Source organism: Manihot esculenta, chromosome 18 (genome assembly GCF_001659605.2).
Source record: "Manihot esculenta cultivar AM560-2 chromosome 18, M.esculenta_v8, whole genome shotgun sequence".
Classification (NCBI taxonomy): domain Eukaryota; kingdom Viridiplantae; phylum Streptophyta; class Magnoliopsida; order Malpighiales; family Euphorbiaceae; genus Manihot; species Manihot esculenta.
This window is the reverse complement of record NC_035178.2, coordinates 5,183,795-5,209,071: the sequence shown is the minus strand read 5'-3', so window position 1 is coordinate 5,209,071 and position 25,277 is coordinate 5,183,795. Positions and strand designations below refer to the sequence as shown.

The window sequence follows — 25,277 nt, the reverse complement described above, 5'->3', positions numbered from 1 at the left end:
TTTTCAGCTATATATCCATTATTGTGGCATAGTATTTTTTCAGATGGCATGGTAAGGCGCTTTTTTTTTTTTTTAATCAAAAGGTAAGGGGTAAGGAGTAGATGGCATGGCATGGTAAGTCGTTAAAATCGAGAGATCGATGAGAAATATCCAGCGAGATTGGATAGGGTTGTATAAAGCCAACTTGGGAGGAAATTTCCAAAAACAAAAATGAAAAAGAAAATTAGAATATTAGTTTCGCACGTGACATTTCTTTTATGGTATACATTTGGACACACAACAGGGAAATGTTTGTCAGCACGTCACTCGTCAATGAATGGAATGAGACACGTGTGTGGCACGTTGATGTACCATGTGGAGGGTCACTGTTCTTCTATCCTGCACGGAACTAGAAAGTTATTTTTAAGGAAAAAAAAACTCAAAAATAACGAAGTTAATAATATTAGGCTGGAACTCCAAGGCACCATCTAATTTCGTCCCTGTCTTAAAAATCATTCAGTTTTCTTCGCGCTTGCAAACAGCTGCAAATGGAATTTCTTTCCAAGTGGCGGCTGCCCGATGTTAGAAAAGTTTTTATAAAAAAAATAAATAAAGAAAATACATGTAAACACTAATTTTGTTTTATTATACGGAGATAAATAAAATAATTTTTTATTATATATATTCATGTTTAATAATAATTGGAAAACTAATATCCCTATAAACACATGAATTCCTTAATTCTCCCTCGTTTTTAAGTTTTTTTTTTATTATTATCAATTTCCTTTTTAAGTTTGAGAATTATGAAAGTGAAAATTCCAACATCCATTTATATATGTTTAATTTAGAACAATCATTTTAAAAAATTAAATAATTTTTTATAAAATTCTGTATGATTTTTAATTATTTTTTTAAATTAAAATTTTAGTTAAATTCTTGCATTGCAAATAAAATAAATTTAATATAAAAAAATAAATTAGATTATTATGAAATTTTTAATTTTAAATAATGAGTAAATAAATGACAATGCATTCAGTACTAAATCAAATTAGGTTTGAACAAGTAATTCTTATGTTTTCGTTTTAGCAAAAATTGAAATATAAATAAGTCAAATTTTTAACTTTAATAAATTCACATTTTTTTTAACGATAATATTAAGGTTTAAATTAAAAAAAAAAGATTTTAGTGCTGCTAGTCAGATCGTTGGCCAAAGTATGCTAATATATTGCTTAGATGAATTCAAATCATAGCACTTAAATAAGTTATAAAAATTTGAAATGTTTAATTTTTTTTGGCATCGATCGTAATAAATATTGCGAATAACATATTTTATAGAAACAAATTACAATTGTAGATAAAATTTTTTATATATATGCAAAAATCAAGTAAAGAGTATTTCTTGCAGAGCCAAAATTTTTTTTTAAAAAAAATTTTATATACAAATTTTGTGCTTTGTATATTCAGTTAGATTTCACATTAATTGAATATTAAAACTTCAGTTATTTTATAAAAAATATTAAATTTATAACATGAAATTATATTTGATCAATTTTTTTATATTCATCTTATTGATGATGAGACCAAAATTATTACTAATCAAATGCCAAACTAACTTTATAATTAGTTGGAGAAAAGTGAAAAGCGAGCAATAAAAGGTGAAAGTAGCTAACCGTTGTAGATAATTTGAGAGTTAAATTTGAAAGTTAAAATTGAAAAAGTAAAAAATAAATAAATAAAAGCCGCCAGATTTATTCAAAATGAAGAAGCATCAGCACGTCAACGGTTTATAACTACCACATAGATCATGCAGATGCAGTGAACTTAACCGTAAAGATGGTTTGGAAATTGAGTGGGGATAGATGGTCGTTAGCTTGTTGGGCCCGATACTTCAATATTATTTTTTTAATAATTACTTGGAAAAAATACGCCTATCAAAGCCCACTAATCCAAGTCCAACCCATACCTAAAAAGCCTTAAATTTTTTTTTGTTTGGATGTCTGTAAACTCAAATCAAGATTAAAAGCCTGCTTAGTATTGTCATTGGAGATATTGTGAAAAAAATACATTTACTATTAAAAATTTATCTAAATTTATTTATTTAGAGTATCAATACTTTTCAGAAACGTGGAATATTTAATTTAATTATAGGCTACTAATCGATTTAAAACAGAAAATGAAATGACACCATTAACTATTTAACCCACAATTATTTAGTCCCATTATAGCTAAGGTAGAGTAAATTACATACATGGTTAGAGTGAGCAACACAAACAATTTAGTAAAAATTTACAGACTAACACAAACCACAGTGACCATCCAATCTATTATTATTATTTAATTATCGCTTAAATTAGGACATAGCCAACATGTACGGACAATATGCTTCTAAAATTCCAATACTAGCCGTTGCTCACATGCATCTCACGTGATCTACCCCACCAAATATTTGAATTCTGACCTGAAGCGCCTTTTTCTCATTTTCCATTCATTAATTTAATCGCCCTCTCTACCCCTAAATCCAATCCCCCGATATTTCAAATTTCACAACCAGTCCTCTCTCTCTCTCTCTCTCTTGTTCTGTCTATTCTATTCAAAAACAGAGGGGAAAATATATTTCTTCATCTGCTTCAGGTATCTTCAATCTCTCTGTCTTGTCTCGCTTAGATCTATATTTCGTTGGTTATTCAGGTAGAAATGTTTGTTTTCGTGATTTGGATTTTTGTATTTCATGGATTTTTCAATTTTCATCCGTTTCGATCTGTTTTAGGGCTATCTGATTTCATTTCGCGTATTGAAACGGATCGGTTGAAGCAAAGATGGATAATGCAGAGTGTGTGAGAGTTGCTGTTAATATTCGGCCTTTGATTACCTCTGAGCTTCTCATTGGTTGCACGGATTGCATCACCGTTGTTCCAGGAGAGCCGCAGGTATATTATTAGAGTAGTTGCTAGTAAATGCTTAGCCTTGGAAGGATTTATTTGCATTAATATTTGTTAATTTGATTTTTGCCAATCAAAGCTTCCGATTGTAGAATGTTAGATTGGTATTTGATTTGTTTATTATTTTATTTTCTGGCCAAATCAGGTTCAAATTGGATCCCATGCTTTTACTTACGACTATGTGTATGGAAACACGGGATCGTCGTCTTCTTCAAATTCAATATACGATGATTGTGTGGCTCCACTAGTGGATGCACTTTTTCGTGGTTACAATGCCACAGTTCTTGCCTACGGCCAGGTTTCCTATCACTTAATATTATTGTTTTTGTGCTCTTGTTGCAGTTTATAGTGAGAATTTTTGGTTGTCTTGTTTAGATATTTGTATATTGTGAATGAACCGTGGTATGTTGTTTGTTCAATCAGACGGGTTCCGGAAAAACTTATACCATGGGGACAAATTATAATGGGGAAGAAAATAATGGTGGAATTATACCTAAAGTGATGGAAAGTATATTCAGGAGAGTTGAGACGACTAAGGGTTCCACAGAGTTTTTGATTAGAGTATCATTTATTGAGGTAAACATTCTACAATTAATCTATATTGTTAATCATCATAGTTGATTGGTTTTGCTAATTACTTGAGATGCCAAACAGATATTCAAGGAAGAAGTGTTTGATTTGCTTGACCCGAATTCAGCAGTTCTCTCGAGAGGAGAAGTTTCAAATGTCACGAAGACTGTAGTACCTACACGAGTTCCCATTCAAATTAGAGAAACAGTAAATGGGGGAATAACTCTTGCTGGTGTAACTGAAGCAGAAGTTAGAAGTAAAGAAGAGATGGCATCCTATCTATCTCGTGGATCTTTGTGTCGAGCCACGGGAAGTACAAATATGAACAGTCAATCCAGGTCAAGTTTTTTATTAATTGCATTTGATGCCAATACATGTGAATTGCAGAGTACACTCATCTTTATTGGTGCTAAAGACCTCCCTCTTTCAGTTATGTCTTCATATAGAGATTGAAGTTTTTAATATTAATTGTTTTTACTTATTCTTTTTAAATTAAAACTAAATATTTATTGGTTGTTCTTCAGTCGTTCGCATGCTATCTTTACGATTACAATGGAGCAAAAGAAAATCGCTCATTCAAACGAAGCAAATAATGATGAATTTGGAGATGACATCTTATGCGCAAAACTGCATTTAGTAGACCTTGCCGGTTCTGAACGCGCAAAGCGAACAGGTGCAGATGGAATGCGTTTCAAAGAAGGTATGTTTACCTTCTTCATTCTAGCTTAATATAACAAGATTATGATGTTGCTTTGGACACAATATCATGCCGATGTTTGTGTTTGTAAATTGGCACTAAGAAAAAAAAAGGAACTTTAAGTTTCAATTATATTAATTCAGTAAAAAACCCTCCTATGCGAATCTCCTGATATTAATTTTATCTTTTAAAGCTTCTCTTTCTGCTCCCCCTCCCTCCCTTTAGTTTTACTTTATTCCATCTCCCTCCCTCCTTTCTCTCTTCCTTTCCCTTTGGTTTGGCTCTACCCATCTCTCTCATCTAACCATGAAAATTTTTCGATCAGTCAAAGTTAGAACAAAGACTATTCGTATTTTTAGAACTGAGAGCACGACCTCTAGAATTTGAATTAACACATGAACACAAGCAATCTTTTTCCCCAGTCCAAATCAAAATCAACCAATTCAATAGAAAATCTAAAATAAAAAATCAACAATTCAAGTATAAATTTAAAATTCTGGTCAACAAATTGCTAACCTATCCAACCAATGCCAATTTCCAATATGCTGTCAAATTCAGCTGTTAAATTTATGGAGTGAATAAGGATAATAACATATGTCCAATACTGGTTAAACAGTTAATTTATACAATGTGAATTATCCTTTGATTTAATGAAATTAAATTATAAAAAATTCTTTAGTCTAATTTTTAAGATAAAATGATTTACTTGTAAATAATAGTAATATGTAAGACTAAATAATAATTCACTTATATATTTTTTTTCTGTTTTACCACTGAATATGACAATTTTTATTGTTTAGGCATTCACATCAACAAGGGCTTATTAGCTCTTGGCAATGTGATCAGTGCTTTGGGAGATGAGAAGAAAAGGAAAGAAGGAGGCCATGTTCCCTATCGTGATAGCAAGCTGACCCGTTTATTACAAGTATGAGAGTTGTTATTTTGTTATCTCTTGTGATTTTTATTTTCAAAAGAGGTTGCTTGCAGTTATTTTAACCAACTAGTTAGTTAAACTATATTCATGTTTATTAATGATGGTTTCAGTTGATGATGAGTAAATTATGTAATTAGCAAAACAAGAATATATGTTATATTATAATAAAAGCATGCAAGTGGGGAGTACGAAATAGGTAGAGGTAGTAGCCTAAGCACATAAAATCATCAGCAAGTAATATTTTCTTCCTATTTTGTTAAAATGCTCTCTTCTAATTACCTTTTTCAATTTAATTTTCTAGGATTCTTTGGGAGGAAACAGCAAAACGTTGATGATCGGTATGCCATTTAACAAATTAGTTTGTTATGGGATTTAAAGCTTCTTTATAGCATGTTGCTTTTTAGTGAATTTGATTTTTCTTCTACTTGTTATATTTGTTATAGCATGTGTTAGTCCTGCTGACACAAATGCTGAAGAAACTTTGAACACGTTAAAATATGCAAATCGTGCCCGCAACATTCAAAATAAAGCAATAGTAAGTTAAGTTTGCCCCTTTGGCCTTCTGGTTTTTTATACTTGCACTTTTATCTTCATAATTGTCAACTTTCACTTTATTTCAAGGTGAACCGAGATCCATTGGCAGCTCAAATTCAAAGAATGAGGAGCCAAATTGAACAGTTGCAGGCTGAATTGGTATTCTATCGTGGTGATGCAAGTGCTCCATTTGATGAACTTCAGGTTTGTCCGCTTATAAGAAGTAAAATACGCACTCTTTATGTATTGGTGCAATTTCTCAACTAATGCCATGTATTTTCCCCAGATTCTTAAACATAAAGTATCCTTGCTTGAAGCAAGCAATGCGGAATTGCAACGAGAGCTTCAAAATCGTAGAATCACTTGTGACCACTTGACACAACATGCTGTTAATGCTCAGGTTACTATTTTTGTTGGTGTGTTTCAGTAGTTATAATTTTCTTTTGGATGTTTATTTTGCATTAACAAAACTGATTCATTTGTTTTGGTCTCCATCAAATATTTCAGGCAGAAAAAGACAAATTGCTAATGCAAATTGAGTCAGCTCGTAATGGCAAACCTTGGGATGAAATCGAATCTAATTCAGATCAGGTTAGATTCTATTTGATGCTTTTCTTGTGCATTATATGCATATTGCATATGCAGATTTTTGTCAGTCAATGCTTACACAAGGTTCTAAAAAATTTCAGGATTTTGATTTGATTAAAACTTATGTTTCGAAAATTCAAGAATTAGAAGGGGAGTTATTGCGATTGAAAAACTTGTCAAATTCTAAGCATAGTCAATTTGTTGATTGTGTTGACTCGGATGATGATGGTTTCCAATGTAAAAATGCATCCATTCCATCCCTAAGTGGGCTTTCTTCCAACTCTGATTCAAAAACTATGGACATTTCAGGTAACTTTCTTGAAGTTTAATTCTGTCTTGGTATATACAATGTAGCTTCTTAGTTGATTTTATTGTTGAATAATTTTCTCTTTTATTTATTCATGCAAATGGCTGATATTATTGCTTTTCGTTGGGAATTGCGGATTCATTTCCATGTAATAGTATCAGTGGTTGCATGTGCATCAAAATCAATCAATTTCATTTTTAGTAGGTGACATAAGTACTAAGGAAGCCTTTGATATTATTGCTGAACATTCTTTTGTTTGCATTTTCAATAACGGTGATCAAGTAATATCTCTTTTTTAATTATCATAGGTGGCTGTATATAAACTCATTCACATTTATCTTTTACTGATTTGCAGAAGAGGTTGAAGATGAGGAAAAGGAGCTTGAACATTCTTCTCTTCAAGAAAAACTGGACAGGGAGCTACAAGAACTGGATAAAAGACTGGAACAAAAGGAGGTAAATGCAGCATAATTAGTAAGCATTGTTCAGATAGAAAGTCTCATGAATACTGCGCTGAATCTTTTCATGAATCACTTGCTTGAATGGCAAAAGGACTTATTCTTATTTATGCCTTTAATTAGATCTATGTAATCTTGCTCATGAATTCTTTGTTTTATCTGAGCTTCTAGGTTTTCTTATATTTATTCTACGACATTTAGCATTTTATTTAATGTCTTTTTACCCCCTCTCTTTTACTTGTTGAAGGCTGAAATGAAGCGTTTTACAAATGTTGATACTTCTGTTCTTAAACAACATTATGAGAGGAAAGTTCAAGAATTGGAACAAGAAAAGAGGTCTTTACAGGTTTGTCCACTAGTGCTATTAACACAGTTTTTTTATTGGTATACATATGTCAATCTCAGTTTTTGCTGTTAATTGGCAGAAAGAGATCGAGGATTTGAGATCCAATCTTGCAAATATCTCATCTGCATCTGGTGATGGTGCTCAAAAGTTGAAAGAAGACTATCTGCAAAAGTTGACTCTCCTCGAGGCACAGGCAAGTTTGGAATTAATTCCATGCATTTTAATAAAAAATGTTCTGACATTTGTGTTATTATTTATAGGTTTCTGAGTTAAAAAAGAAACAAGATGCTCAAGCTCAACTATTGAGACAAAAACAAAAAAGTGATGAAGCAGCAAAGCGACTTCATGAAGAGATTCAGAGAATCAAGACTCATAAGGTGCACTTTTGCTTGCTTATTTCTTTTTTCTGTTTGTGCAAAGAGATTATTTCTTTTTTTTTTTCTTTTTGTAATTTTAAATATTGTCTTTGATCTCAATGCAAATGCAATCTTGCTATTTAGGTTCAACTGCAACAGAAGATCAAGCAAGAGTCTGAGCAGTTTAGGTTATGGAAGGCATCACGTGAAAAAGAAGTCCTTCAGGTATTGAAATAAATGAATACATTATTCCTTCCTTCCCCATGCATTTTGGAATCATAAGTTGTCCATGATTGAAAAGCTTAATGCTTCTTACCTGACCCTACAGGATTTTATTTGGTTGTCTAATAAAATTACAAGCAGATATTATGTCCAGATATATTTTACTTGTGCCTGCACTGATTCTTGTTGGATCTACTTCATTCTTTTTAACGTTACCAGCTAAAGAAAGAGGGAAGGAGGAATGAGTATGAGATGCACAAGCTGTTAGCTTTGAACCAGAGACAGAAAATGGTAAGTTGATGTTCAATTGTGTGACTAGATTCCTTCTATTTCTTGAATAGAGATGTTCTAAATTTGTTTGTTTTCATTTTAGGTACTGCAAAGAAAGACAGAAGAAGCTGCTATGGCCACTAAGAGGCTAAAGGAACTTCTAGAATCTAGAAAGGCTTCCTCACGTGAAACTTCTAGTGAGAAGATCTATTGTCTCATGCACTTCATTTGCTCTCCATAGTTATATTAATTGCTGACATCTTTTTATTTTCTGAAGGTGCTGGAAATGGCAATGGTCTTGGAATTCAGGTATTTCTAACAGTATCAAGACATTTAGTTATGAATTTTGCTCGCACATAAATGAAAAGTTAGTGGATTTAGCGTCTTAGTGAGATTTTCAGATTTGTTTCTCAGATTGACTTATGTTTTTCCATGTGAAGGCTATGATGCAATCCATTGAGCACGAGCTTGAAGTCACAGTTAGAGTACATGAAGTACGTTCTGAGTATGAGCGTCAAATGGAAGAGTGAGTCCCATTCATGCACTATTTCGATACCAATCCATGTAGATACACTTGGCTCTATCGTGTTATGAGGTGGTTAAAATTAGAGTTTATGGCTGGATATGTTTCCGGATACTGTTGGTATTATTTAGTTTCATTGATTTTGGTGGAGTACTCCTTTAACTGGAGAATTAAATCTATTTTACCTTTTTTTTCACCTTTGTAGGTAAAAATTACTGGTTTGTGTCAGTGTCATTCAGCTAAATTCATTTTGTGTCCACATTTTGAAAATTTGCTTTCCTTTTCGATGATACTATTTGGTAGAAAAATTATTGAAATTGATATATTTGAGGTCTTAATCCTCTGTTTTTGAGATCTTTCAACTTTTAAACAAGTTCTTGCTAACTTATATATTTAATGCTTTTGTTGTGTAAGCTAATTCAGATTATGCTTGCTATTACAGGAGGGCTAGAATGGCCAAGGAGGTAGCAAAATTGAAAGAGGAAGAACAATTACTCAAACAAACTAATTCATGGTGAAATTCTTTGTTTTCATCAGTAACATTATGTGACAATGATATGATCTTGTTCTTGTTACACAATACCAATCGATGAGTGAATATTTTCGTTAAATCCAATACAGTGATAGTCCATCGGCAATGTCTCCTGGTGCAAGAAATTCCAGAATTTTTGCACTTGAGAACATGCTTGCTACTTCTTCAAGCACCCTGGTCTCTATGGCATCACAATTGTCAGAAGCTGAAGAGCGTGAACGGGGCTTTACCGGCAGGGGTCGCTGGAACCAAGTTCGATCTCTAGCTGACGCTAAAAGTGCAATGAATTATCTGTTCAATTTAGCATCATCCTCCAGGTGATCATCCTTTTTGTTTGTTTCTTTTTTTTTTTTTTCTTTTTTTGCTTCAGGATTTAAGTAAAAACAAATCCATGCGGAAGTTAGATCCCTTGTAATTCATGTAACTGATCAGTAAAATTTGCAATTTGAATATGTTTGAAACTGAGCTCAGTACGGTTACATGCACTCAGTAGCATACATAGTTCTAAAATAGTATTAATCATAGCTAAGGGAATTGCGGACAAAATTTGCTTTTGTAACAAGGCTAAGTCAGCATAGTTCATGCTTTGTTAGAATTCGCCAGTCATGAACTGGTCTGATTTTTTTTTTTTTTCACCTTTTTTCTATTTCTCAAGGTGCCAATTGCGGGACAAAGAGGTTGAATGCAGAGAGAAGGATACCATAATAAGAGATCTAAAGGAAAAAATAGTGAAACTTGGTGGTTTCGCTAGGCATCTGGAAATGCAGAAGGCAGAACTAATCCATCAGGTTAAGTCACAGGTTAGTTCCATGCTCTTCTTATTTTCGAATGATATGGGGCACTTCACGTAATATATTGCACTCAACTTTTACGTGCATGTACGTAAGAACATGTAACCTGGGGTGACCCAGATGCAGAGTTGGATGAATGGATTCAACTAGTTAGAATCCCTTTTCATTCTGCCCATTTAATAGGTGGATCAAATCAATATAATTTCTTGTTCTGTTGAATTTCTTAAATAATTCATACATTACATCATCTAACCTTTTTCTATCTGTCGAGTGGATGAATGATTAATTTATTTCATAGAATGCATTAATTGTAGAAGGTTTTGTTACCCATCTTGTTGCTTGAGGTTAGAATGCGCTGTTTGTTCCAAAAGCATAACTAGGAAATTAACAAGATAATATGGTCCCTCGGGGTTCTACTAGCCAAATACAAGAAGTGCAGATTTCACTACATAAATGACATGGAAAAGAATTTGCTGCATTTAGTATATGTATTTGGATGAGACCATTCTCCATGTTTAAGGGGGGATATTGGCTTCAGTACTTAGATGACAAAGTTGTAGAGTTAAAAGTTGATAAGATAGGGTTGTAAATCTGTCGGAATCATGCAAGTAAACTGCAGTTGTCACTTTGGATTGACATTGTTAGATTTGGTCTTGATGGATTAAACCTTAGATTCTTTTCTGGTTCCTTTTTGTTTGAACTAGGATCTTGGATGATTAAATACTTCTATTTATTTTTTACAACAGAATTTAGCATTGAAGAAATACTCCATGAGAGGCCAAGTGGATTCAGAGGGAATAGACCTCAGCACTGGAGGACACAAGTATGAATTACGCAAGCAGGTAAATTTCCTTTATCCAACTTCAACAACTACGACTTGTCAATGAACTACATGTCGGCTACTGCTTCCCATTTCCTAATAACTTTCCATTTGATTCTGCTATTGGATCATGGTATATAATGTAGAATCAACTTGTATAATTATTGTTTTCTTGCTTTCTCCCCCTTGATAGGCACATCGAAGCTCTGTTATTTTATTGGAGGATATGGATACATCTCAGTCAGAGGATTCAGATGTCGATGATGAATGGGTACAGTCAGATGTGGACATGGCTGATGATGAATCTGCGAGGCCAAACAAACGGCGGTTTAAGAATAGAGTTTCCAGAAGCGGAGATAATCAAAATGCGGGAGATGTCAAGGATCCAGAAGATGAGGGATCCGCTGCTGCAATGGAAAAAACTGCATCTGGAGTAGTATGTTGCACCTGTAGTAAATTTTCGTCATGCAAGACAATGAAATGCCAATGCCGAGTTGCTAAGGGCATTTGCGGGGCCTCTTGCGGTTGTGTTGCAAGTAAATGCTCTAATAGAGACGGTAATATGTTGAAGCATGATGATTTGGCACGAGAGATGTCTGAATGTGCTGAAACTGGTTCGGGCTCCGAGGATATAGAGAAGAATCGTGATCTTGCTTGTCATGGTGCAATGCTTCTTCAGAATGCATTGGTTGAGAAGCCTACTGAGAAAAATGATGATGGTGTGGTTAGAAGGAAACCTTTGTCAGACATAGGGAATACAGTGGTATGTTCTTTTTGACATTATGATATTTCCATGGAAAGTTTTTCCTTTATTATTTTTTCAATATGCGTTTAGCGGAAACAATTTTCAACCAGATTCATTGTTTTTGCTGCGTGTTCTGTCCTTTCCAGGAGGACCTGAACACATTGTTCTGTGATATATACTTCTGTTGACGTATCGTCTTGTACTTTCCTCTGGGCTTATCAAGTGTAACTTTGAAACCCCTGCAGGCCAAATCTAATGCCCCGAAGCCCCCCCAGAGAAAGAAATGGCGAAAGTCAGTAATTCAGCTTGTTCCTACTGCTCCTCCCTCCACACAACCAGGAAAAGCAGAAGCCCCTCAAAAGGTAGACAATAGTGCAGGAGAGACGGATATGCCTCTGAAGTTACCCAGAGCTACGCTATCTGCTGCATCTAATAATGCAAAGCCAGATAATAATAGTGCAAGGGAAGCAGATGTGCCTTTGAAGTTACCAAGGGCTATGCTATCTGCTGCATCACAGAGCAACGCCCTTTTGAAAGAAAGGAATGCTGATCAATCAAATGAACCAGTAAATAAAGAAGCCAGCGTTCATCCTGCAAGAAGTCCTGCCCGACCGCCAAGAACATCTGAGGAGAAAGAGAACTATGGCCGCTGACCTTTAGATATATTTCCTGACCATCAACAGTTCTTAACGTTCACAATCAAGCATTCTTGTTTCAGTGGATTCCTTAGAAGAAAGGTTTGTTGGGGCACTAAAATATATGATTTAACTCTTGAGAATGTACTTTGATCCTGTGGGATGGATTTCTTCCTAGAAATCCAAGACAGGTTTAGATTAGGAATTTTCTTTTTCCCTTCACTTTTTGCTTCTCTGCCATCACGCTGTTCAGACTCCTCATTGTTGTTTTTGTGCTCTACTGTCAATGATATATCGATTGTCATTTGTCAATTCCCAATCCTCCCTCTTCCCTTGCGAGTCTCACCTCCCCTCCTCGCTCAAATCAAATCAGTCTCCAAAGTTTTTTATCAAAGTTTACGTTCAATTCTATTTTTAAAATAAAATTATGAATTTTATTTTTAAATCTAAATAACTTTTTAATATTAAAAAATAAAGAAAAATATGAAAAATATCTATGTATAAGATCTATAATTTAATTTATATTAAATTAATATCTATGGTATTGTATTATTAATAAATAGTAGCAATTATTTTTAAAGCAAATAGTAGCAATTTTATAAAGTAAATAAAATTAGTTTTTAATTAAAAAAAATATAAAAAAATAAATTATAATTTTATCATATAATTTAATTTATATTAAATTAATATTTCGATTATAACTTCTGAAATAAAAAATTTAATAATATTATATCATATTTTTTATATTTTCTATAAAATATTTACAATTTTAATTTATATTTTTAATACTAATATTTTACTAGATATGATTAATTTAGTAAAATTTATAATTTCATTTGTAAAAAGAAAAAAAACAAGAATTGGATTCATTTGTACATTACGGTGTAATCACTAAGCCGAGTTTTGTAAAGTCTAGACTCGTTCAAATTCGAATTTTAATATTTAGTTCAAACTCGATTCAAAAATTAAATATTATAATTAAATTCGATTCGAGTTTTACTCGTAAAAAACTCGTTTAAATTAATAACGAGTCTAATTGAAGTTTGAACTCGAAAGTTCGATTAAAAAGCTCATTTAAATTAATAATGAATCTAATTTAAGTTTAATTAAAAAATTTATTAATAAAATTTAATTAATTTAAAATTTTAAATATTAAAATTTTAAATTAAAAAATTAAAAGGTTTTAATAAAATTAAATATAATTTAATTAAAGACTACATTTACTAAGTCTTTAATTTAAAATATAATAGAAAATAAAAATATTTATTTATAGAGAAGTTTCACCCATTTATCTCTATAAATTTTTGATGTGGAATAGAAAATATTGTTTCAATAACTTTCGATGTCTCTTAACGAGTTTGTTCACGAGTCTCTTAAAAAGTCAGTTTACGAATCTCTTAACTAATCTATTCAAGAGTTTTTTCACGAGTCTCTTAAAAAGTTAAGTCACAAATTTTAATGAGTGGAATACTACTGAGCTCAAGTTTGGCTAATTTAATAAATGAGTCTAAAAATTAAATTCAAATTCGGTCCATTTAGAAATTGAATCGAATCTGATCGAATTTTTATCGAGTCAAATTTTGAATAACTCATAAATAGTTTGATTTATTTACGGTACTATTTATAATTTAATAAAAAAGTTGAAATATATAATTTAGACTCTATATTTATATGTAAAGTTCAGATATTCATTTTTTTTTTTTTGAATCAAAGTTCAGATATTCATTTGTATTCTGTTTTCTATTTCGGACCGGTTATACATGAAAAATTGACAGTTAATTGACAGATGGAAGCACATAATTTTATATTTTTTAATATATATTTAATTTAAAACCTTAAAGAGGAGTCAACATCCGAAAGGTAGGAAAAAATTTTAACCAACTTAGTTAAAAATATTTCGACTGATATATTTTTGTTTTCAAAAGTCTAATAAAAAGATTTACAAGTTTAGTTTTGTTAAAAAAATAAATATTTAAATAATTAATTTTTGATAAAATACTTTACATTAAATAAAAAACGACAAACCGTTCCCGACAAACGCAAACCCCAGTTGAAGCGTTAACCTAGGCTAAGAAGAAACAAACATAATCTGGGCCCAGTAATCTCTATTCGCAATTTCGCATAAAAACAAGCCTTGTCGGGCGGAAAAGCCCAAAAGGGGCAAAGGCCCAAAGTGAATAGTGAGTGATGGGACGACACCACGCCGTTGCCGTGTACTAAAATAAGAGGGAAACACTACAAATTTTGAAAATTTCGCTGCTGATCGGCGAAGAAATGCGTTGCTCATTTTAAAGGAAGAACTGTCTATTTCAAATCCCCGCTAGGCGTTAGTACATTCTTCGTCTTTAGTTACAGAAGATGAAAAAGCCGAATCGCCGATCGAAGCGAACAAGCGTTGCCGATTCCTCGTCATCACTAGCCAGCGGTGATGGTATACCACAAGAGCAGCAGCAGCAGCATAATGAGAAGAGGGTTGATTTGGAGAAAGAAAACGAAGCCCTTAAGGTGACTTTTAAGTTTAACATTACAATTACTTAATCTTTCTTTCAATTTATTTTATTTGATTTAATTTTAGTATTATCTTACTGAATCTTGTTTTATTTGTTGTATGAGCAATATAAATCTGATTGTCTACCGAGAAAGGGTGGGAAAAATCTTATTCTGCTCTATCTAGTTATTTTTGTTTAGATCTAATGAAGTTCAGCTTTTGATTTGTTTTTTGTTTTTTTGAATGCTAATACATTTTGGTTTTCTTTCCCTTAATTTTTTTTTAAAAAAAAAAGTCAATCTACTTTTTCATCGCCGCCCCGGGCGCCGGGGAGGGCGTAGGAATTTGCAAATATTACGTATTTTGATTGAAATTACTACATTTGCGCAAATCCATTTTGTGAGATAAGATTAGTTTAATTTTCCTGTGAAATGGCAGAGCACGATTGAGGAACTGAAGCACAAACTGGCTAATGTTTCACTCAACTCCGTTGATGACCTTCGAAAGACGAAGGAAGATGATGATTCTCAAAAGGTGCATGCCCTGGAGAAACAAGTAGATTTTTGATTTGCAATACAACCATATGTTCTCTAACTGCATTTGCAATTGTATAATAAAAATATTTATTCAGGTTGTGGAAATGAAGAAGAAGCCGGACGGACGTTCTCCGCTTTCAGCACAAAAGCAAATCTCATCGCACAAAAAGAGAAGTGGTGAGCCACGTATATCAACACAGGACGAAATTCAGAGATTAAAGGCTCAAAAGGTGATTTTTTTTCTCCGAATTATGCCCTTGTAAATGAATTGTTTGCTTTTTTCTAACACTATTTGTGTTAATTTTGCTATCCTTTCCCCCCTTTTCCCGTTGAAGGTCCACCTTCTTTGCAAGCTCAAGCTAGAGTCCGTGCAGTTCAGGCTGTCAAAAGCTTCATTGGAGAAAGAAGTTCTTCAGGCATGTGGTTTTGTTGATGACTAGATTAGTATGTGGTTGTTTGTGGCTTGTGAATGTAATAGCTGATGTTCAGGGACGAATAATCTGCTTTGGCATCTATTTATTCCGGATGCTTGAAGCCTCATGACTCAGTTTCATGTTTATTAAATTCTGCCTGATCAGTTGCGCACTTCTTATTTTATATGCTTTATTAATTATATCTAATATGGAAGCATTAATATAGTCAATGTCCCCCCCCCCCCCCCCCTGCTTTCTGACACTCCCACCATGCCAATTCATTCTTTACAGCTTAAGAAAGAGCAAAGGAAGAATGATTATGAAATGCGAAAGCTGCTGGCTCTAAATGAAAAACAGAAGCTGGTAACTTGAGTACCTTTTCAAGTTTGTACATTCCTCTTTGATGCTCCTTTTATGTGGTCCACAGATAACTTCTATAGAATCATTCTCCCAATTTCTTCTACTTCTACATTAGGTATTGCAACGAAAGACAGAAGAAGCTGCTCTGGCTACTAAAAGGCTAAAAGAGCTAATAGAATCACGAAGGGCTTCCTCTCATAGAACTTCTGGTTAGGGGATCCACAGTTGGTGCAGTTTGTATATGTTTGTTCAATTGTGATTTTATTAACTTTTCTTTATTTCCAAACCTCATATAGGTTCTAAAAGCGGCATCAGTTCTGGAATTCAGGTAGGCATCTTGCAGTAAATATTACCAAATAATCTCTATTGTTGGACTTATTGATCTCTAAATAATACTTTGTCATATAAAGTGCTTTGGCGTGCTTGGATTGTTTGGATGTCTTTGCACACAGGTTTCTTTCATTGTCATAGATTTGTTTCATAGTCTGCTTTCAATTGCAATTCCATCTGGTGTAGCAGTAACTGTCAGTAGTTGTTTCTACTTCATAATATCATTTCTAAATCCATTAGCCCTGGTATTAATTTGGTTAGGATATATAAAATAGTACCATTTGCCAAATTTCACTAATGTTCATTTTGGTTTAAATTTTCTAGATTCTGGATACACATACCTTCTTTCCTATGGTCTATTTGAATAAAACTGTGAAATATGTTTTTCCATAAGTTGCGGCTCTGGTTCTCAGATGCAATGTATTTTCCTCAACTGTATGTCATTTTTCATTCAAATTAAGGTTCAAAATATGATTATATAACAATTTTGGTTATTTGTCCTTCTAGAATAAAACTGAGATGTTGGGCTTTTTCTATAAGCACATGTATGTATAGAACTATAAGTGTGTTTTAGATTTAAATGCAATGTTCTATTTCCTGTTGAACAACAGGGTAATTCAGTTAAACCAACAACCTCTATATTTCATATCCATCTTGACATGGCACTGTGCAGGCAGTAGAATTGGATCTCAAAATTGCAGCAAGGGTGGAGGAAATACGCTCTGAATTTGAACGTCAAATGGAAGAGTAAGGGATTGAAGTTTTATCCAATGGTCGATCAACTAGACTTTTTGTTTCCTAAACTTTGGTCATTTTACCTAGTTTACCATTTGTGTTTGCTGTCAAACATGTCCTCATTTTTTAGGTTATATATATGTGGATTCAGTTTTTTTCATTACAAGTTTCAAATGTAAGCATAATACCCTTATAAGTGTTAATCATGAAAATTTTTCAATGCATTTGGTTAGGATGGCTGATGAGGTTAGAAAGTTCGAGGAAGATGCAGAAACGCTAAGGCAAGAAAATTATAGGTGAGATTTTGCTGCTGAATATTTTCCTAGTGGTTCTACCGTTTCCTCTGTTAGTGTTTGTAAATAAAGGCCAAATGCTGAAAGACATTATTTGAATCTGTCGTTTAAGGTACCTGTTACAGGAAAAAGAAGCTGAATGCATAGTGAGGGATTCAGAGCTGAAAGACCTGAAGGAAGAAGTAGTCAGGCTAAGTAATTTGGTTAATCAACTGGGAATGCCGAAGGCACAATTTCATGCAAAGAAGCAAGACGTAAGTGCATTGCTGCCATGTGCTGCTATGAGAGCTCTAATCAAAGATAAATTCTCAGTACATAAGCAAATTTAATCATTTTACTTTTACTTGTTTGTTGATTAGGTGAATCTGGTTAGATCTTCTATTTCTGTTGGAAGTAGTTTTGAGCTTATGGACACACCTGAATCAGAATGTTCTGGAGGAAGTAATGCTGTGTCGGGGAAATTTACACCAAGAGTATGCTGTTCTTGCAGTAAAAAATCTCTGTGCAAGACATCAAAATGTGAATGTCGAGCTGCAGTTGGCATCTGTGGGACTGGATGTGGGTGTGCAGCCGCTAAATGCAGTAACAGAGGAACCTCTATCAAAGTGGATGACTCGCTGCAAAAAAAGGTGGCTAGTGACTTGGTGCTTTCTTCAGGCACCTCAGAAACTGAGAAAGCCGTTGTCACTTCTCAACCTGCTGAGGTTAATAACGATTGTGCACCGAGAAGGAAACCTTTGTCTGACATTGGAAATACTCTTGTACGCCTCATTCCCATTTCCTACTGCTTTTAATTCCTGTCCTCCTTTAGCCTGCACTTGCGAAGTTATTTCTGTAGTTTCTGGTGGCAAATATTGTCAAGTGAATAGTCTCCTATTTCTTTTGCTTTCTTTTTTGTATACAGGTCAAATCCAGTCCTATACAACCTGACCAGAAAATGATGGGGGGCAAACCAGTTATACAGGTTGACACTGTAGATTCCTCTTTGTTAGTGCCTGAAATTGTTGAAGGCCCAAAAAAAGCAGACAGAGCTTCTCAAGCAGATATTTCTACAAGGTTAACTAGGGCCAAACGGTCAACAGTCTCCAAAAAGGATACTTGAAACTGTAAGTTCAGCTCCATGGCTTAGAACATTAAACGAGAACAGTAACTTCTACGTTGAATATGAGATGTACAGACTACAGAGCATGAATTGAAATTAGAGATAACAGGGACGCAACAGAAGGGCTTGTTTCTGGTGTGAGATTGAGGAACTCTTTATAAGATCATTTTTGTTTGAGATGGGGAGATGGGATTTGTGTGCTACGTATGAGGTGGCTTTCTCGAGTGATTAATTTTTTGCTCAATTTATCTTTGGTTCAAAGGCGAACAATTGTTTTGAGAAATTGGATTACTGGTTATTACTCGATCAGGTAAAGTTCTTGTCTGTCCTGCGCTTCTATGAAACAGTTTGAGGAAACTCTCTTATTAGGTAGCAATACATCGATTCGTATAAAAATTGAATCCAACTAAAATTTAACTTTTAAAAATACAAAATCGAATCGAATTAAAATAATTAAAAAAATCAAATCGCATTAAATTTTTTAATTTTTGAAATCGTTCTATTTTTGGTTTTGAAAATTTCTCCCTAGAGTTAATCTTTTTATCTTTATTTTTTTGTATTTTTACTTATATTATAAATTCATCTTAGAATTAAATGGAACATAATATAAGAAATATAAACAACACAAGGATTTATCGATTGACTGTCGCGACGCTGGAGAATGATGGAGCTGCGGCGCTGACGATGGTGGAGATGTGATGCTGACGATGCTGGAGTTGCAACGCCAACAAAGCTGGAGATCGCTCGCTGCCATGGCTGGCCTGGAGCTATGCCGCTACTGTGATGTTACGCTGGAGCCGCGATATTGGAGACCGCACGCTGACGATATGGAGGATTGAAGGAGGGGCGGTAGAAAGAAAAGAAAAAGGATAAATTAGCTTAAGGGTGGATGTTTAGATTTAAAGATGAAAAAAGGAAAAGTAATATTTAAGGATGCTAACATTTGATATCAGACATTTTACATTCTTAATTAGTTAGCTATCTAAGACAATGAAAGTTATGCTTACTCATTCATACAATTCAATTTTATTGATTTTTTATTTTAAAATTAAATTAAATTAATTAGATCAATTCAGTAAATCGATTAGTGCTCAATTTTACCTCTTACCGTCCTCTTGTTTAGTTTACGGGCTGCTTTTATTGCCTGCTTTTAAGCATTAAGAAACAGAATACTGCTTCATTTGGTTACTTGGACAAAGAACTAGAACAGTTTGAGCTACCATTCTGTTATGATCTATATATTACTAATACCCAAAAGACCTGCCTTGCTTAATATAGACAATAGGCAGGTATATATATATACTGAAAGATACTTTTTATGAGATAAGACTTAAAACCCTAGAAGTACAAGAGACCGAAAAGTACAGAACTCAAGCGCCGAGAAGGCAATCTGCATTAGACAACCCGAACTAAACAAATCATTCTCAATAGCACAACACCCAGAAGAAGAAGAGTCGCCTGAGAAGAGTTAGTCCAAACCTTGAAGAACCGCTGGTCAGCTTAAACGCTGCATGCCCATCCACGAAACCAAAAACCAAGTCACTTATAAGAAAAACAAGTAAGCTTATGAAGAACGAGACAGAACTGAGGCTTGAACCACCATCTCCAAGAAACAAATCTCCAAGCTTTATACCCGCATGCCATGCAACACCATGGCCAAACGGATGGAGAGGAGGCGAAGCTCTATCCATTTCACTCTTTTTTTAGGCTTTGACAAATCAGGAGCTTTCTATGTACTCTATGAGTGTCCGCGAGATTCCCTCACCGCTACCGAGACACTTTAACACCAGATATGGAGAAACCATGGCTTGCATGCAAAAAGCCCCAAACAACAAATAAGAAACCAATAGAAAAACTTGAAAGAAAAACGATATCCATCCCCCTATGAAATCGTCGGATCTGCTCCAAAATAACAAATAAAAAACCATTTACGCACCACCCGAAAAACCACGTTCAAGGTAGAGAGAGAGCTTTCCTCTGCCCGGAGGGGAAGGGGAGAGTCGCTGGCAATAGAAAACAAGGAGCCTTGCTCCTAGAAGAAGAAAGAACAAAACGAAAGAAATGCTATCTCACTACTAGACAAGTATCTTGAAAATTATTGCATTACATACACGCATCTTTGTGGAAATCAAGACATTCAAAAAATGCACACAGCAAACTGGGCAGTCAAAGATTTTTTTTTGGTCGAAAGGCAGTCAAAGATTAATTAACTAAAGAAGGCAAGAGCACATAAACTCCAACACCAGGTGCTTAATTCTTCTAAACATACAATTTGGTCATCAGAATTGCACGATGAATAGTTTAACTCCCATTCGAGCAATGCATCTACCAGATTCCAAGTCCTCAAAAAATGGCATTAAGGCCTTGCAAATAACTTAACTAAAAACTGTGCTGTTTATTAATGAGATCTGCTTCTGCTAATCTCAAGTTTGGCAACCCAGTAGTCAAGTTGATTAGCAACACAAGCGGAACCTGTGGAACCATATGAGCTGAATTTCTTAACAGCATTTTCTACTCCAATGTACTCGTATACATCCTCCTCAAAAACTGGACTTATACTTCTCATGTCATCAAGATTTAGATCCTGAAGCTGACAGTTCTTTGAAACACACAAGGCAACAGACCTTCCAACTATATCATGGGATGTTCTGAAAGGCATTCCCTGTAGAATAAAACAGAAGAAATTTTGTCAAACCCTGGAAAAGGACCAAGGATTTCAGAGAAGTTGGCACTAAAACTTGTGGAGCAACTATGAATAACCATGCTTCGGCAAAAACCAGAAAAATCAATTGTCATAGACGAGCAAGATGCAGATAGTTGGACTTGGGAATTATAGAAACCTTGGGATGAGTTAAAGGTCTTGACTCTAAAATGGGAAACAACACCAAAATACAAACTTACTACAGTGAGTGATTAACACAGCACATTGCCACAATTAATATCATTGTTCATGTCCGTGTCAGTCACCATCCAGGATTACATGCTCTCAATTTATCTATCCTGAGTGCGAGAAACATACAGGCATTGTTTATGACCATGTTTCCTTTGTTATAACTCACAGTTCCTCATTCTCTATTAAACTATTCTACTTATTCGCAAGGAACCTTGAGGTCATAACAAGAGAAAATAAGTCAATTTTGAACACATCCAATGTACAGAAACTCTCTTCATAAAGTATTTTGGATTTGTAATTTTGGAGAATAATTGTTGGTTCGCAATTAGTTCAATATTAAATAAAATCCATGTATATGATTGCAGATACATATTTCAGACCAGAACCTCTAAGGCCTTTGATATCAACGTTTTCATATGCACTTAAAACCAAACAGGATTGCTCTAACTGCATTAGGGTAATACATTTCCACTTGAAAAATGAAAAACCTAAGCTATTCTAAGAAGTGAAACACTGTTCAGTACTACTTGCCTTCTTCACAAGATAATCAGCAAGTGTTGTGGCATCCAGATATCCAGCTGGCAAAGACTTTTGAATTCTCGCATGATTAAAGGTAATGTTCTGTGCAAATTCGGCTGAAACTTCAAGCATCCCTATAACTGTCTTAACACTGTCAAATACAGGTTCCTTATCTTCCTGTGTTGAAAAAAATAAAAAAAGATGACCTGAATAAACACCAAGAAGTTTAAAATTGCTAGAAGAGAATAAAGAACGTAAGGATCACAGTGGCATATGTTTGCGTGGAATTGCTGAAAATTCATTAAGGGAAACAGACCATACAAATACACAAATCTAAAGGGAAAACCAAAATGAAGCAAGTCTTATGTGTAGAGCAACAGATTTGAATAGCCAAAGCATCTATAGCTGAATGGTTTGTGTTGTTCTGGCAATACGAAAGTTGATCCTCTAGTATTTCATCATTAAAAAGTTAAATAAGTGCATAGCGTCCACCTGTAAATCACGATTATAAGCAAGTGGAAGCCCTTTACACAATGTGAGGAGAGTGACCAGGTCTCCAACAACTCTAGCAGATTTTCCTCGAACAAGTTCCATAGGATCTGGGTTTTTCTTCTGAGGCATTATGCTACTACCAGTTGAAACAGAATCGCTTGGTGTGATAAAACCAAACTCCTCTGATGCCCACAAAACCCATTCCTCACCCAGCCGAGAAAGATGAATGGCTGTGATGGAATTAGCAGAAAGAAACTCCAAGACAAAATCTCGGTCTGAAACTGCATCAATACTATGAAAAATAATTAAGCATAACCAACTACCCATGGAAGCTAGATGCCAAGAATTATGCAAGCTCAAAAGGATAAGTAATCTCAATGAGACAAATAAATAGGCCAACCATCCAGAGATGGCACACTTGGCAGGACAATTAACTGATATGATATGGAGAGCCACAGAGAAGAATGTTTCCTTCTCATAAGCATTTTACTTTTGGCGCTTAATCAAATGCATAAACATTAAAGAGCACAAAGGAATAGAAAATCTTCCACAAAGAAAGCATTGACCATCAAGCAAAAGCTTTAGCTCTCAGAAAAATGCCACAGAGAAATCATTACACAGCATCAATTTGTACCCATTGTTGTATCGCATGATATGCAAGGGGGGTAAAAAAGTAGCAGAAACTTGATTGAGCATATATATATCAGAAACTAATAACAGAGGCCTCAACCAAAGGAGAAAAGAGGGCATTAATTTTGCAGTTAATGCTGTTTGTGGATCAAGGAAGCAAAATATATTTATGGTTGTTGCCAGATGGCCAGAAATGCCAAATTTGACATCGCAGCTCAGAGAGTAAAAATATCAGGGATTGTATACACACCTGTTCCTCATTGGAGCAGTGAATCCTAGAGCATTAGAAGTCATAAATCTATCAATGGGTAGACCAGTGCCAGCCAATGCACATGCACCAAGGGGGCAGAAGTTCAACCTAGCTCTACAATCAATTAATCGACCAGCATCGCGATCAAGCTACAACACAACATCATGAAAATTTAAGTTTATCTTCTGTGAAGACACCTGAGGTAATTTAAATAAAATTATGTTAGATCTGTTTTGGTTGGTAACAACAACGTTGGCAATATATTCCAAAGTAAAGAAACCTATATTTTATCATGTCCCATGGAGGGATATAAAAAATATCAAGTTGATATTTAAGGAGTCCAGAGAAAATTCAAGTAGAAGCTTTTTATGGAAAGATTAGGGCACATGTACTTTGTTATTGTGTAACCACATGAATGAGATATTTTCCCCAACAAACTAATGTCGGTAAGTCCCAGTTATAAATTTCAGCTGGAATCACCAAAAATTTTCGTTCTCAGCAAATAAATGCACTAAAAGCATTAGAAAATAAATTGCTGTGCAACAGAACAATGAATACCTGCTCAACATAAGCTAACAGAAGATGTGGCAATAAAACTGGCTGTGCCCTTTGCAAATGCGTATAACCAGGAACAATAAGCCCCTCCTCGTTCAAGGCCAAAGTCACTAATGCAACTTGTAGATTTTTGATAGATGCAATGATTCTATCAATTGCATCACGACACCACAAACGAAAATCAGTCAGAACTTGATCGTTTCGACTCCTAGCTGTATGTAGCTTTTTTGCTGGCTCACCAATCATATCAGTAAGTGCAGCCTCAATGTTCATGTGCACATCCTCCCTGTCTGTCCTCCACACAAATTCACCAGCTTCAATGCGTCTCTGAATCTCATCAAGACCTTGTAGGATACTATCCCTATCACTGATACTTATCAATCCCTAAATATACAATCATATGCATATGATTAAAACGAATACCATAAAAAATCATTCACAGTGAGTTTTCAGGGCAAACGAATGGCATAAGCAAAAATAAAGATCAAACTCAAAGTCTTTTTTCCCCTCTCTCTGCTCCCCCACATTTTCTCAGAAAACAAACAATTCACAGAGTCTATTTGAAAAGGAAAAAAGGAAAAAACCTGTTGGGACAGCATAGAAGCATGGGCCTTGCTACCCATTATATCATGCTTATAAAGCTCCTTATCAAAGGAAATGGACTCTGTAAATTTCTCCACGGCATCGGTGACGCTCTCTTCAAATCTTCCACCCCACAACTTGGCCTCCTTATTATTAGTTTCCTTGGTTTCAATCTCAGGTTGAGAAGACGGACCCATAGCCCTAATGCTGCACAAACCTTCGACCCTTCCCTTGGCTTTACTCTGAAGCGTTAAAGGAACAAGTGGCGGGCATGTGAGTGTGGTTTGTCTAAAGAAGGAGGCTCCAGGTGAAGAGCACTGGAAACGGTTCAGTGAAGGGGAGAGTGGAAGTGAGTGCGATTTCATTCTGGAAACGGCTACTGAGGCAGACAAAAGTGGGAGTTTCCAGCAGGGTTCTTTTAATTTTCTGGGAGAATTTGTCCGTTTGTGTTTAGGCTTTCTCGGGGGCGGCGGTGGGGGTGGACCGGAGGAGAATCAGCTTTGGGCCTAAAAGGCTGTAAGTGTTTTGGGCCATCTCTAAAGCCATTATCTGATTTGAAAGTAGAATTTGAAACAGTCTAATTAAAAAAATTAAATTAATTAAAACTGAATTTAAATAGATTTTTATTTTTAAATCAAATTGAAATTTTCTCTTTATTATAATAAGTTTAAGATCAAATCCATATTAAAATTGAAACGAAAAAAAAAAAAAAAACATGATAGAGGATTTGTCTTTGATCCGATTTTAATGCCTCTAGTTTTAGAATCAGAACTGTAAGTTCAGTTTTCGAATTTGACCTAAAATTAATTGTGGCAGGATCTATTCAATCATAATTATATTTTTTAATTACTCT

General features: G+C 34.5%; 3 protein-coding genes across 3 annotated transcripts; 2 read left to right on the top strand and 1 right to left on the bottom strand.

The window, feature by feature from the left end:
- Positions 1–2,470: 2,470 nt before the first annotated feature.
- On the top strand, positions 2,471–12,556 carry LOC110605947 (kinesin-like protein KIN-4C). The gene is made up of 28 exons (XM_043953582.1): positions 2,471–2,610; positions 2,747–2,906; positions 3,064–3,216; positions 3,342–3,494; positions 3,573–3,826; positions 4,013–4,188; positions 4,986–5,110; positions 5,421–5,457; positions 5,563–5,654; positions 5,741–5,857; positions 5,940–6,053; positions 6,161–6,244; positions 6,343–6,550; positions 6,904–7,004; positions 7,254–7,352; positions 7,432–7,545; positions 7,613–7,729; positions 7,853–7,933; positions 8,150–8,221; positions 8,304–8,397; positions 8,478–8,509; positions 8,641–8,726; positions 9,166–9,237; positions 9,345–9,572; positions 9,911–10,055; positions 10,793–10,888; positions 11,060–11,629; positions 11,857–12,556. The coding sequence occupies exons 2-28, from the start codon at positions 2,796–2,798 to the stop codon at positions 12,262–12,264; spliced, it is 3,939 nt and encodes a 1,312-aa protein (XP_043809517.1). The 5' UTR covers positions 2,471–2,610; positions 2,747–2,795; the 3' UTR covers positions 12,265–12,556.
- Positions 12,557–14,485: 1,929 nt separating this feature from the next.
- LOC110606879 (kinesin-like protein KIN-4C) lies at positions 14,486–18,827 on the top strand. The gene is made up of 12 exons (XM_043953373.1): positions 14,486–14,751; positions 15,173–15,268; positions 15,366–15,500; positions 15,606–15,686; positions 15,975–16,046; positions 16,159–16,252; positions 16,340–16,371; positions 17,047–17,120; positions 17,342–17,404; positions 17,514–17,655; positions 17,761–18,162; positions 18,306–18,827. The coding sequence occupies exons 1-12, from the start codon at positions 14,605–14,607 to the stop codon at positions 18,501–18,503; spliced, it is 1,536 nt and encodes a 511-aa protein (XP_043809308.1). The 5' UTR covers positions 14,486–14,604; the 3' UTR covers positions 18,504–18,827.
- Positions 18,828–20,548: 1,721 nt separating this feature from the next.
- LOC110605871 (argininosuccinate lyase, chloroplastic) lies at positions 20,549–24,845 on the bottom strand. Its single transcript, XM_021744540.2, has 6 exons — positions 24,427–24,845; positions 23,846–24,226; positions 23,288–23,436; positions 22,408–22,699; positions 21,928–22,092; positions 20,549–21,165 (listed from the first exon to the last, which is right to left on the bottom strand). The coding sequence occupies exons 1-6, from the start codon at positions 24,787–24,789 to the stop codon at positions 20,902–20,904; spliced, it is 1,614 nt and encodes a 537-aa protein (XP_021600232.1). The 5' UTR covers positions 24,790–24,845; the 3' UTR covers positions 20,549–20,901.
- Between the last annotated feature and the right edge of the window lie 432 nt (positions 24,846–25,277).

What these genes read in the sequence shown, in the direction of transcription:
- LOC110606879 (XM_043953373.1), top strand. Translation starts at nt 14,605, where the DNA reads ATGAAAAAGCCGAATCGCCGATCGAAGCGAACAAGCGTTGCCGATTCC. An exon ending in GCATCAGTTCTGGAATTCAG is followed by an intron (nt 16,372 to 17,046) that starts GTAGGCATCTTG and finishes GGCACTGTGCAG; the next exon opens with GCAGTAGAATTGGATCTCAA. An exon ending in TTCATGCAAAGAAGCAAGAC is followed by an intron (nt 17,656 to 17,760) that starts GTAAGTGCATTG and finishes TTTGTTGATTAG; the next exon opens with GTGAATCTGGTTAGATCTTC.
- LOC110605871 (XM_021744540.2), bottom strand. Translation starts at nt 24,789, where the DNA reads ATGAAATCGCACTCACTTCCACTCTCCCCTTCACTGAACCGTTTCCAG. An exon ending in TGTTAGCTTATGTTGAGCAG is followed by an intron (nt 23,437 to 23,845) that starts GTATTCATTGTT and finishes GTTGTGTTGTAG; the next exon opens with CTTGATCGCGATGCTGGTCG. An exon ending in CTTATAATCGTGATTTACAG is followed by an intron (nt 22,093 to 22,407) that starts GTGGACGCTATG and finishes TTTTCAACACAG; the next exon opens with GAAGATAAGGAACCTGTATT.
- LOC110605947 (XM_043953582.1), top strand. Translation starts at nt 2,796, where the DNA reads ATGGATAATGCAGAGTGTGTGAGAGTTGCTGTTAATATTCGGCCTTTG. An exon ending in TTGTTCCAGGAGAGCCGCAG is followed by an intron (nt 2,907 to 3,063) that starts GTATATTATTAG and finishes TGGCCAAATCAG; the next exon opens with GTTCAAATTGGATCCCATGC. An exon ending in AATTTAGCATCATCCTCCAG is followed by an intron (nt 9,573 to 9,910) that starts GTGATCATCCTT and finishes CTATTTCTCAAG; the next exon opens with GTGCCAATTGCGGGACAAAG.